This window comes from Pezoporus flaviventris, unplaced genomic scaffold (assembly GCF_033815535.1).
Source record: "Pezoporus flaviventris isolate CSIRO_AGI_PZ_B2104156 unplaced genomic scaffold, CSIRO_AGI_Pfla_v1 ptg000037l, whole genome shotgun sequence".
Taxonomy (NCBI): Eukaryota; Metazoa; Chordata; class Aves; order Psittaciformes; family Psittacidae; genus Pezoporus; species Pezoporus flaviventris.
Window position 1 is genome coordinate 20,663,930 of NW_026892585.1, and position 13,043 is coordinate 20,676,972.

A 13,043-nucleotide genomic window follows, 5' to 3' on the forward strand; every position below is an offset into this window, starting at 1 on the left:
CTCTTTGCTGGTCTTATTTTGTTTGTAGTAGCTGTAATGCAAGGGTTGCAAATTAAAATTATGTTATCTAGGGGATATTGGCATATGCACTATATTGATTATTGGGTATAAAATAGAGCATGGTCCAAATCTAATATGTAAAGAACTAGATCTGAAAGACAAGTTGGAGGGATACATTTTGTCGTTCTCTCTGTTGAATCTGTTGAGTGTTGAGGCAGTATACACAATAGGCATCCTTTGAAAATAGAAGGTGAAAGTCCACTGTTTCACTGTGAGGTGAGGATTTTGTCAGTCCACACTCAGTTGTGTTTGGCGACTGTGTTATTTTGAGACATGAGTAATGCAACTGTGCATTACTTATTAATGAAATATCAAGCAAAGAGGAGGTTCTTCTGCTTTGTAATAGATTTTGTTTGTCTGCCTTTATCTTGATGCCAATTGTCATTCTAAGAAATGTGTCCATATAAATCATATGAAAATGTACTGCTTGATAAAGGATGAGAGAGTTGATGATGGCATATTGTATTACTAAAACGCCAGTATTTGTGATGAGGGAAATTGTTATCTGCAAGAAAGTAATGAGTACATGAGCACAGGGGACTAATGTCAGATACAACTGAATGCTGCTAGCATATTTTGTACACATGGATTCTTATTCTATTCACTTCAGCCACTGCTGTAAGTGACCCCTATTTTCAGTCCTGCTGTAGGATCTCTCAAACTGTTGCTATTTCATTACACCTATTTTCCAGACCCTATGATACTGATTCATAGGTAAAATAGTTTGGGGAATCTGTTTAGTAAAGCATCATAGAAAGATGAGTGTCATAAGGTAGCTGCTGCCAGTCGGTATTGTTGAGATACGGTAGTTAAGTATGTTCTCCACATACTCATTTCCAGCAAAACAAAGGTAGTGAGTATGTGGACTGTAATATATGACCTCACTGTATAGCACTATATGTGTCACTGGATACGGACATTTCTTCTCCACAAAACTTGTGATAATCAGTGCTGTTCTCAAAATATGTTCATGGGTCCTAGGGTTATGGGAATAGATCATCTTAGATTTTTTTCTAAGAATAGTCCCACTCCTTATGGCTCTATCGTCTTAAAAAGTATAAAGTACAAGACTGTGCAATGTACTGAGAAAGACATAAAATGTATTCCTGAGTGTTGGCAAGATTACCTTCCTGTAAGTACATAGTAGAAAGGGTCCAATTCAGATTTCTGTCTATGATTGAATTTATAAATTACTCCTGAGACTTCTGTAGGCCATTTTCATCCCAGTTTTACTATGAAGTAAGGAAACATTTAAATGAGTACTGTCAAAATTGATCTTCCAAAAACATGACCACAGAAGACCTGGGAAGAAGCAGAAACCGTATTTCCCAGATGCAATTACTTGACCCAGCCTGAGGTTCCAAAAGCAAATGCCCCTGTCACATAACATAGTTACTCTTAAAGGGCCTAATCCAAAGTGTATTAAAATCTGCAGAAAGATTTCCACAATTCCTTTTCCTTATTCAGTGTCAGCTGTTGTGCACTCTGCTGTTGTGCATGCATATATTGCACATGGATGTTAGGAAAAGTAAAATAATTTTTAAAACAAGAAAAATATATTGAAAGTAGGTTCTGGATAAGTGTCTTTTATTTTTATTATTATTATTTAAATACATTTATGGTGTATCTATTGTTTGGTTTGTATTATACAAAGTTCTCAGTATTTTCTAAGCAATCCAGGTTCCTTCTATAAATACTATTCATGCCTATTCTGATCATTAGGAACCTGCTGCATATTGGAAAACATTAATTAAAATAAAGTTAAACATCTGAGAGCACATTTGCACATGGAGAAAGATGTTTGACTTACATTTTGGGGCATTTTTTAACAAATGTATGAAGTAATTTCAGTTTGTTCTTCTAGATAGTTAGCCTGCTTCCCACATTGTCTTTATGACATAAAAGACACTGAATCACACACTTGTTCAGGTTTTATTTAAACAGAGAAAAAGTATCCATCCAAAACTTTCATTTTTATGTGTTCAGTTTTTACACCTTTGTGGCCTTCAACATCCTCCTAAGATTTTCAAGTTTTATTTCTATTATTACATCCCCTAATTAAACTGTGTGGTCCAGTTCACATTCCTAGTTTTGTATAGTCAAGCATCACTGCCATCAGGTTGTACCAACTAGTCTTTCTCCTACAGGACCATCGTTATCTTTTTGTTTGTTTTTACCTGTCAGTGTCTCTTTGAAGTTAAGCATAATATCAAATTAAGCTATTCTTCACCAAAAGAGAGTATACCATGTGGTAAAGAATATAATTTGCTCTCATGATATTCATTGTTTTCCCCTTTGAAGTCAGTCTGTTTCAGCCTTTCAACTTTGTCTCATGCCTTGAAACTGGAATCCAGATTTTCCAAGCCAGAGGTCACTGACCCTTTCAGCTCTGCTTTCCTTTTAAATCAATGGCATTTGGCTTCACTCGCAACTGCTGCACTCTCATGCAGAGGAGGGAGTTGTTCTTCCCCGAGACCAGTTTATCTGTGTGTGACTGATGCAGTAGGAGTGATGGAGGGCCCATCCCGCACTAACGCCAATTTATCTCTACCACCAGAAAACACAATCTTTAGAAGAGCTCATCTGAGAACTGACAAATTACCTTTGGCTTTGTGGGAGGCTCTAATCAATTAAAAGTATTTCCTCAGCTCTACTGTGAGGAAGCTTCAAAGGCACTGCAGAAATTAGCTGAGCGCCCAGTTGGCTGAGTCAGCAAGAAAGTGGGCAGCCTGAAGAATTGCTGTTCTCTTTCCAGCTGTGTCCTAAGTATCACATTGTTTTTACGAGATGCCAGACGGGAGGAAGGTATGGAACAAAGTGAGGCATAGGTGTAGGCATAATCTCACCTTCTGCTAAAGGCCAGTTGCTGCTGAAGCTTCAGACTTGGTCACAAGTTGAGGTTTCACTTCAGCCCAAAAATACAGCATCTTCACCTTCCAAGTGAAGTGGGCTGAAGAAAAGAGAAAGCTGTGCCCTGTTCAGAACAGCCACTTAAAGAAATGAATAAAAATACTTAAATGGCCTGCCAAGGAAATAATCTTACATTTCTCCAGTGCCTTAATGACCCCTCAACCTTTTTCAGAAATCCCATTAAGGTCTTTTTTTCCTGCTGTCTTCCTTTCATCCTTAATGGACTCAGACAGTTCACCCCTTGGCTTTAACAAAGGAAAGTTCTCTCTTCTCCACTGTCTCTTTCTCTGGGATATTGAATGGGATATATAGCTACACGTAGATAGATGTCTCTTGTGGTGTGTGGGTGTGTATATGTATGGGTGTATTTGTGTATATGTATATATACAGATATGTATATGAATAGGGGATATCACATCTTTTAGTCAGCCTGATCTGACAGCAAGAATTTCAGCTCAGTTTCTGTCCTCAGTCTGCATAAGAAATCAGTGAATTCCCCAAGTATGCGAACTTTTGATCTGAGGTCCTTTAAAGTTTAGCTATCACAACAAATTTACACTGTATCTTTATGTGCACTATAGTGATTGAAGGGAGGACAATAATTTCATTGCCCTGCATATTGTCCCTCTGGAGCAGGAAGCCTTGACAAATCAGGAAGCTATACCACAGTCTTTCATACAAGTATTTGTAGAAAAATGAATGCTCTTCAAGAAGACTTTACCCCCAGGAATTGTCAGTGCAGTGGTGTCTGCGTTTTCATTAAGAATAATGTTTATTAATAACTTCTCATATTTGACCGCATTCAGTCTATTACAGTGTCAATTCAATTTAGCTGTAGCTGATACAATATGGATGTATCTATCATTATCCTAGTACTCTGCTAGCTTTTTTTTTTTGAATTTGAGTAATTTATAAAATCTCTTAATCCCAACACTACAATTAATCTTGCTAGGAACTTTAATCTCAGATGACTGAAAAATGGTTTGAAAGACTTGAAAGCTGCAATATGCTCTATCACCTTTAAATCAAAATTAAAATAACAGAAAACTCCATTTCCTCCTTATAAATCTCCTAGATCTATCAACTGACTGAAAAATTGTTCTCAGCATTTGAAAGCTTAGCTGGTTTAAATCAATGGCTGGGCTGCAAGGAGGTCTTTTTCCTTTGTAAATATAATGCGGTGTCTATAGAATATTAATCATGTCTTCATTTTTTACATGTAATTGTCAGATTGTACTGATCTCTAGGCACTAAATATCATTATGTGGAATCCTTCTCCTGTGGTAGAAACTTTCTACCTATTTCATAAGTTCAGCCTCATGTACAAGAGGCAGTTCTTTTTCTTTCTGGCTTCCACTCTACTTTTCCACATCTTTTATATGTGATTAGCTGCTAAGGACACTTTTATTTGCAGTGTAATAGGAAAACACTGCTTACAAGAATAGGTGAGGAGAAATAAGCATGCCGTTATTTCTAACCTAAATTGTTAAAATGAACCTTACAAGGCTGACCCACACTTTAACTTCCATATATCGCTATTAATACAATTTGCATTTGAAGCTTTCGACCTGAAGTACAGCCTATTTGATCATCGCTATTTGCAACCAGTTGCAACTCGGTTGCAATTAATACAAGCTTCTGTCTACCTTCTCTTCTCCAGCCCCGCCCCCGATACTGCCATCATTTGGCTAGGCTTCAAATGCAGTGGTCTCCTGGCACCGTTATCCCTTATGTTCATTTGCCTCATCATACTTCTCTCATAGCCTCTGTCACATCACATTAGCCCTCAGTGCTGTGCTGTGCTATGCTGCTCTCAGCTTTTCTCAGCTGCCTCCTGCCCTCCCCATCCTCCTCCTGATCGTCTGTTGGTCCCTCACCTGGCACATTCCCACAAGGCTGCCTTCCCCAGCCCCCTTGCTGTGCCTCCGCACTCCCTTGTCCTTCAGCCAGCCTTGCTATTTACATCTTCTTGCTGAGAGCAGCTTGTGTGGATCCTTCATCCATGACAATCAATGCAATTGGCAGGCTTTCCCAGCAAGCAGAGCCTTTGGGTGGCTGTGGGCAGAAATCAGATGAGCAGGAGTGTCTGAGAGGCAGAAATGGACAATCTACCACCAGCACACTGCTGTCAGAGCTAGCAGTATGAGCCTCAGTCCTGCTCTTCTCAGGGCGGCTCTTTCCAGTCAGAACTGTAGCATGCGGTTCCCACGCTTGTAGCACCTACAATGAAACTCAGTCTGTTCCATAGGTCCTGTATCTTCAGGTAATGTTGAACCTATAGGGCAGCATGCAGCAGTACAGAGCTCTGGACGGGTGGCTTCTGAAGAAACTTTAATGTCTATCAAAATAACAGAATCATAGAGGTGTAAAGTGGTTGACAGAGATGCCAGCAGAAATATGTTAAGCTGAAGAAAGAATCAGTAACTACTTTTTATTGTGAATAAATTGAAAAGTCACAGTTGATAGGGTGAGCCATGTAAATCTCTGAGATTTCCTTGGAATTCGGCTATCTGATAATTTTTCTAGTAATTGCCAAATTGAATTGCCATTTCTTCTAATGAGTAGCCTTCTTTTTTTGCTCTCCGTTTTTAATATACTAATTTATAGCAGTCATTTGTATTGATTTATTTAGTCTTGATGCAATTGGCCCTATCCAAGTAAACTCTTTCTGGTTTCTCTCTCCAAAACTTAGGTGGTTCATAATTTATTCCTATTTCCTATGAATACCCAGCACACAAAGCTCCTCAAAAGGGACTGTAGAGGCATCTTACGGAGAATATCTTCTGCCTTACAGCAGTGGTTTGCATACTGCTTGTCAAATACATTTTCAAAAGAGGACTTGTAATGTCTATTGGAAGTTTCAGAAACTACATAATTCTGCCATGTCACACATGTTTTACTACTGCATAAAATCCACATGATCCAAAAATACATCATAGATCAACATTCTTTCTTGTCCTCTTTTACAAACAGATGTATATGCAGACGTGAGAGAAAGAATTTTATGTACATTATTACTATAGAATAAGAGCAGATGAACTGATTAGGACAGAAAACTACAGGTTTGAGGTCAGTCTGCCTAGAACTTCTCATGTAGGGAGCACCTAAATACCCAAAGGCTATTAAAATTAGGTGAGGATAAAAAGACCCAGGTTACTTACAATAAAGCTTAGGACTTGAAGTACCTGACACAGCCTGCCTGCGTGGCCCACTGACCGGCAGCTCTGTGCCCAGAGCCCTGTGCCTGCCACATCTGCCTCTGCCTCCACTGCTTGAGAACACTAGTGCACCTCCTTACAGAAACATAGCAGAGTTAGGAAGAACAGTGAACACCAGATATTGCCTTTCACCTGTGATACGAGATCTTTTTCATTCAGAATAAAAGTGTTTCTATGTGCTAGGCTTCCTCATATTTAGGTTAGAAGAGCTGGATTGTGTTAAAGCAAAAGTGAAGGAGTACTCTAGCGACCTCAAAGAGACATGCATGTAGGGCAATACAGCCTGTGTGCCTTAAACTACGAAAGGGAGGATTTACTTTATTAAATGGCCAGTAAATCTTGAAGAAATAAATTTAATCTCTATAAAAGGACTTTGTTGCTAACTTTCCATATGGAATTACTAGTTGTAAGAAAGGTTATGCTGATTAGATCAAAATCATTTTACAAAAACTGATATTGACTGTCAGAGAAAGCTTTTGATGCCTTGAATCTTACAATATTGTTTCTATCCTGCATGTCCCTACCCAAACAGTAATCCATTTCCCTTGTTCTCTCTTGTTTTTCCTTTATTTGCAGAAAATTATACAGTTCAGGGTAATTTTTTATTTGCCCTCTCAGGTACATCAAAGATTATCAAGGTCCCTTTTAATATTGCTGTGCTTATTCAAACTGTTTTTCCCCTGCTACAATCTGTTCAATGAGACAGTGTGAGTAGTTATTCAACTTTGTAATTACCATGAATATGATGAATAATTATTCACACTGCATACTGTCTCACTTTCAGCAATACTAAAGGCTAACTCATGTCGTTGCTATTATATCCCATTTAAATTGCTGTCACTTATGGCTACCTATCTCTCTCATGGTGCATTTTGCCACAGAAACCTAAAGTAGTCTGCATATCAGACTTCTCTGTAGGTCAAGCAAAATTAATTACAATTTCATATTTCCTGGTAATGCAGGTGACATTTTCCTCGATAAAATAAACTATAGCTATTCCTTGCCAATTGAAATTAGGTGTGAGCAAGTTTAAGAACTGGCTGAAGTTCATTTCTTTGCATGTATTTAGATTGTGCTCTTTAGTAGTGAGCATCATGTAGTCAGTCATTTGTAATGCACTTTCTGTGGTAGTCTACTAAGTATCTCAACAATTGTTCATGTGCATACTACAAATCCGTGGTTCAAAACCAGGGACCACCTTGTCTGTGAAAGGCAGCCTCAGTGCTGGGTATAGATAAAATGTAGTGCACTCTGCAAGAAATTTGAGGATGCTAATTAATGTAATTGGTTACTGCATGAACATTGTGTCACTCAGAGCTATAGATATTTTTCATTTACATTGGCTTAGAGTATTTTTCCAATAGACTAAAGGCCTGATCTTGTTTTTATTATTCTCTCTATTGGACCACACAAATCTATTGCTCACAAAGTCTGACAAACTGAGACTGGAACTGCTTACCCCATCTTGAGCTCCATGAACATCATTATAAATAGCATCTTATTTTTTAATATGTTTATAACCTTTCCTGTATGCAGTATAGCTTCTTCCACTTCAAGTAGTGTCACTAAAGTTTTATTAAAACAAAGCTCCTGGGGAATATTTGAGGAAGACAGAAGTTTCATCTCAGGCATGCATGCAGGATTACATCCTTGTAAGAAGTTAAAGACTTTGAAAGGGACTTCCCAAAACTGCAGGGTTGAGAGCCCTGGGATTTCTGCCCTGCTTCCAGGGTTGGCCAAGCAAAAGGGGTTGGTTTTGTTTATTCCTCTGTTGACTCTGGGAATCTTTCATCTTTCCCTACACAGACACCTGTCTGAATCCCACAGCGAAGGTTAAGCAGGTCATTCACGTTAATGCCAATGCTCCATTGTCTGGGGTTAGACCTCATATAGGAACATTTGGTGCAAAAGAGAGATAGTGAGTGATTTTAGAACTACATCATGCTGGAAAACTGGTGTTTAAAATCACTCTGAGATCCAGGAGTGATTTATCTTGCCTACAACCGGTTGCCTCCACTTGCTCAACTGAAATCCATCTCAATTCACTCTACCCAGGTTTTATAAGCAGTGGGTTTTTGGTTCTAAAACTTATTCAGTGAGCAGTCAGCCATAGTTTTACATGTACTTCTTTTCTCTCTAATAGTTTTTTCAGATAACATCATTTTCTTCTTAGAGCCTGTTTAAAAGGGGTGGTTTATTTATTTAATTCTGATTTACAGTATTCAGAAGGGTTTAGCAATCAGCAGTAAACGAGTGAGTTTATTATTGTTTACTTCAAAAACTTAATATAAATTCCTTATTATTACCTTTCAAAAGCTTGTTTATAGAACTCTTACAGTTTTCAGAAGATAGTCCCATTTTTCACTATTTCCTGTAATTCACATTTTCCTGCCCTGCACTTTTATTCAGCAAAAATGAGATACTCTCTTAAAACAGCAGAATCAAAGAGAATAAAATCCATAGGGGACACTTACCTTTCAAAAAAGAAAATAAATTACTCCTCTACCATTCAGTTGTCTGAGGATAACTTCTATACACCCACAAAGTCCCTTGAGCCCCTGCATGTGGTTGTTTAGGAGTTTTCATTAGGGGATAAATAGAATTAGAGTGCATCATTTATAGGAACCATTTAAGTGTCATCAAAGGTAAAATTATGACCATAATAAAGAAAATGTAGCTCCCCTGGAATGATATTACCAACTGGTTTCTCTCCACACATATCATGAGAATGACCCTGCATAGCTTCAAAATGTGGGTATGGTAAACAATATCCAGGAAGTTACATGTCAGCATTTGCCACATTATCTGCAATTTGAGGCAATACCTGGATGAAGAAAGCAATATGTTATCCCAGTTGTACTCTGCGCTGCTTTGAGATAAAAACATCGTTACCTGCTACCATCAGTCCATGGTTCCCAGCGTATTAAGACTGTTGTTAATACAGCTTCTTTTGAAATTCTGAAAATTTTGATATGTTGCCATTAGAAGGTCTCTGTATTTAAGCAGGCATTTTAAAGTGCATTGGCATGTTTGGCGAGCCAGTAACATACTTGTCAGTGAAAAGCAGCAGCCCTCATCTCACGAGTGGGTGCCTTCCTCAGCATGACGGGTTTAAGATGTGCTCATCATGAAAAAATGCTGCATTTCAGGTCTAAGTATTTGCTAACAATAGCTACAACTACAAACAGGGTAGCCCACCTGTATTTATCCACCAGACAACCTAAGATGGCAGTGGAGTGTTGAACAGCTTCTAAAAGACATGAGCAACCTCCATTAATCCCAGTGGCTCTCTGAATTCCCAATATCCTTGCTTCAATGCTTTAAAAGCAACTGCAGCAGGGGAACATGTGACAACATATCTGTCATCTTAGTTGACAGCGAAACAGATTAAAATATAGGCTCAAATTGATGGCCTTCTTTTAAGCAGGTTACAAGCTCAGACTGACCTGTCTATAAGTAATTTAGAGGGTATAATTTAATCTGTGCAATGGATCCAGTGTGTTTCCCCTACATTTGGGGAAAATATATCTTACTACTCAGTGTATTCAGATACCACTGAATAAAGTCGTAAGATTTTTCATCATGGAAGCACCTTTTCATCAGGGAAAGCACCTTTGCTGAGGAAAAATAATTAAGCAAAAACTTTATTCCGAAAAGTGTTCTGTGAAGTAAGCATATGATACTGGAAATTAAATGGATGCTAAAGCGTTTGCCTAAGTCCTGGGACATGCTGCTAAGAGGCATTCCCTGATTTTCTTGTATCTCAAGTATAAAAGTGCCTGGAGTTAATCTGGGGACTTAATGAGCACTGATCTACAATTCACAGGATGCTTCTCTACACCAGCTCCCTTTGTGGACACTTTCAACATGTAGTTTATGTAAGCTAGTTTACCACTTTCCTGTATTTGTAACCCTCCTTATTCAAAATATATTCCCTTTGTAGATGAACATGTGATTTAATCCCAAAATGCTATCTTCTTGATCCTGCGGAAGACTTCCTTCACTCCAAATGCCGCATGTGCTTGGACTCCAAATGGGGGTTGGGAAGAGATCATCTGCCTATAGCATTTGGATGAATTTAGCTCATTGTGCCAAAAATATTTTAAATTCTCATAAAAAGCCTAGAAGTAAAGCACTTAGGCTGGAAAACAATAAATGAAACCACAACTGAGAGGGAAGAAAGGAAAGAACCTACAAATATGTAGGGTATGGAGTGGCAAAGTATTAAATTATCCTATTAATTGGCAATGCCTTTAGACATAGATGCATTTAAAAACTGGTTAACTTGCTTTGTTGGGATCTTTGTTACAGAACTCACTGGTGCATGACAGTGAGCTCCAGAAGTGCTTTCCCAGATTTATGTGGGAAAGTACTTATAAGAAAATGTGTTTCTTGTTGAATGTAGTGATTTAATACCTGAAATCTACTACCTTTTCTTTCTATTATTTTGTCAAAGCTGCCTGATTTAATCTAAAGGGGAAGATTTTTTTCAGTGTGTTAAAAATGGGTGTTTTCTAATAGAACTAAACCAGGTACTGTGTATTTCACTTGTATCCTCTCTTCTGCTTACTCATAAATGGCCTGATCTCAGTCACACTGAAATTGCTGAGATTTCTGATATTCAATAAAATCAGAACAGGGTCATGCCTGCCAACAGTTTCCATTACTCTCCAGACATGAGTTTGTCTGTATGGTAGATCAGGGAGATTCGTAAGTGTGCATAAGCACTCTCAGTTACTAGCACTGTCCAACTCTAGTGAAGAGCCCAGCTTTCTTAAATTGGAGGGTGCTTTGCCTATTGTTGTCTTCTGCCTAGTCAGCCTCCCTGTTGTCAGGGTTAGGTAGAACTCTGAAATTGTACATCTTCATTTTAGGTGTTATGAAGATGTCATTAAAACCATCTGGTCTGACTTGTCATTTGAGTAGAACTGGTGGAGAAATTAGTCCTTGTTGACTCCCAGGAGGTGTTTCTTTAATATTGTCCCTTCATATGCAGTAGCCCTAGTATTCATTCAAACTACAAAGTTCAGAGGACTAGGACTGGACCTTCATAGCTGAACTTCTTTTAAAATAAATGGCCTGTATCTTCAACTTGAAGCAGAAGCACATCATTCTAGACTAAAAGAAGTAATCTTCTCCTTGTTTTGTTACATATAGGATAACCTATGAAACAGTATAAAACAGAAAACCTCAAAATTAACTACCAAAATATGTTTGTAAGCAATCCTACTGATTCATCTGTAATTTAAAATTTGGAAATAAAAGCACTTTATTTGAGCAGCCTTTCTCAAAGACATTTCACTTTATTTTTTCCAAAGGTACTGATGTAATGCCTCCACTTTTTTTTCTAGCTTAATCTATTGGGTGAAAAAATGAACATATTAAGCCGTTGGCAGAATCTATCTTATTTCTGGCTCCCTTCAAAGTGTGAAGTAGCTGTGGCCTGAGTTGTGAACATTGTCCAGATCACGGGCTGGAATACAGAAATAATGAGATCGATGAGGCAAGAAGGAACTCAGGAAACATGTCCCATTTTCACCTTGCACAAACCAGTTCCATTGCTGGCCACAGGTGGAAGAGGCAGACTTTATTTTCTTATGAATATCCATATCTTGCCCAGTCTTTAACTGACACTAGCAAAGCACTGTCGTTTCAACCAGGAAGGCAGAATATAATTGCTTACTTAATTGTGTAATTATTGGCTTGAACACTATTGTACTTAGGCACACTGTCTTTTCTAGGTAACGTTTCGGACAAGAATCTACCACTGTAACATTAACAGCCAAGGCGTCATCTGCTTGGATATTTTAAAAGACAACTGGAGTCCGGCGTTAACCATTTCTAAAGTCCTCCTCTCCATCTGCTCCCTCCTCACAGACTGCAACCCAGGTAAGATGAATTAACGTTCACATGCACATTCATTCACAGTTCATATTCAGTCAACTACTAGGACATGATCAGTGCACTGTTTTACTATGACCTACTAAAAAAAAAGACAAAAATGTGAATTTTATATGCCTTTCCTTGAAATTAAGACATAGTATAGAAATAAAGCACAATTTCAGGAGCTCAAATGCATTTTTAGTACTTGGGAATAAAAATCGTTTAATTCAGAAAGTTTAATCAGTAGAAAATACCGTGTACTAGGCAGTAATTTGGACATTACAACCAGGATATTAGTACTAAGAAATATTAATGAGTTAATAAATATTGAAAAGGAAAGCTTTCATTTAAATATGCTGATAATATGGTCTCTGAAAAGAATATTAATAGTACTGACAATGATAGATGTCTAACACAGACTTTACAAATAATGAAAATTAATTTAAATTAGGTTTATTCAATATCCTGGACAGCCAGTGTGAGTATTCAAAGCAAGCTGTCATTCTTATTAACTAGCGTAGCACTTAACCTCTCCCCTCAGTTCTTTTACATTTGTTTTCTGCCGTTGACCACTAGATCTGTAATTTTCACTTTCTCATACCTGGTTTACCAGTGGGTGATTCTGACTGTAATGTTGGAAAATCTTAGTATATAGAAATTATTAAAGAATCATTAAAGAAAAATGAAGTGATCTGTTTACATGTTGTGAGGGTTGGTGCTGGTTTGCTTTTTGTTGTACATGTCAATATTTTTTTTAATTTGCCATGTAGTTTTTAAACCTTTAAGTAAGCTTCCTGGTTTTAAAGTTTTCTCCATACCCAAAGGGCTAAAAATTCCTTTGCAAAAAGCTACATGTGAGACTCTTGTGTAATCAGGGCAGAATCAAAAGCTATAACAGAAGATTGGAATATTTCAAAGCTCAAAGTAAGGTGAAAGTGGTAAAAAATGCAATTGTCTTTATTTTCATGTGGG

At 37.8% G+C, this 13,043-nt stretch overlaps 1 protein-coding gene across 1 annotated transcript in view; it reads left to right on the forward strand.

Moving 5' to 3' along the window:
* LOC133275131 (ubiquitin-conjugating enzyme E2 E2) overlaps positions 1-13,043 on the forward strand; it is a 210,618-nt gene that overhangs the window by 174,337 nt on the left and 23,238 nt on the right. Inside the window, exon 5 of the mRNA XM_061464928.1 lies at positions 11,930-12,077. Within this exon, the coding sequence (XP_061320912.1) occupies positions 11,930-12,077 (148 nt within the window). The remainder of the gene's footprint in view (positions 1-11,929; positions 12,078-13,043) is intronic.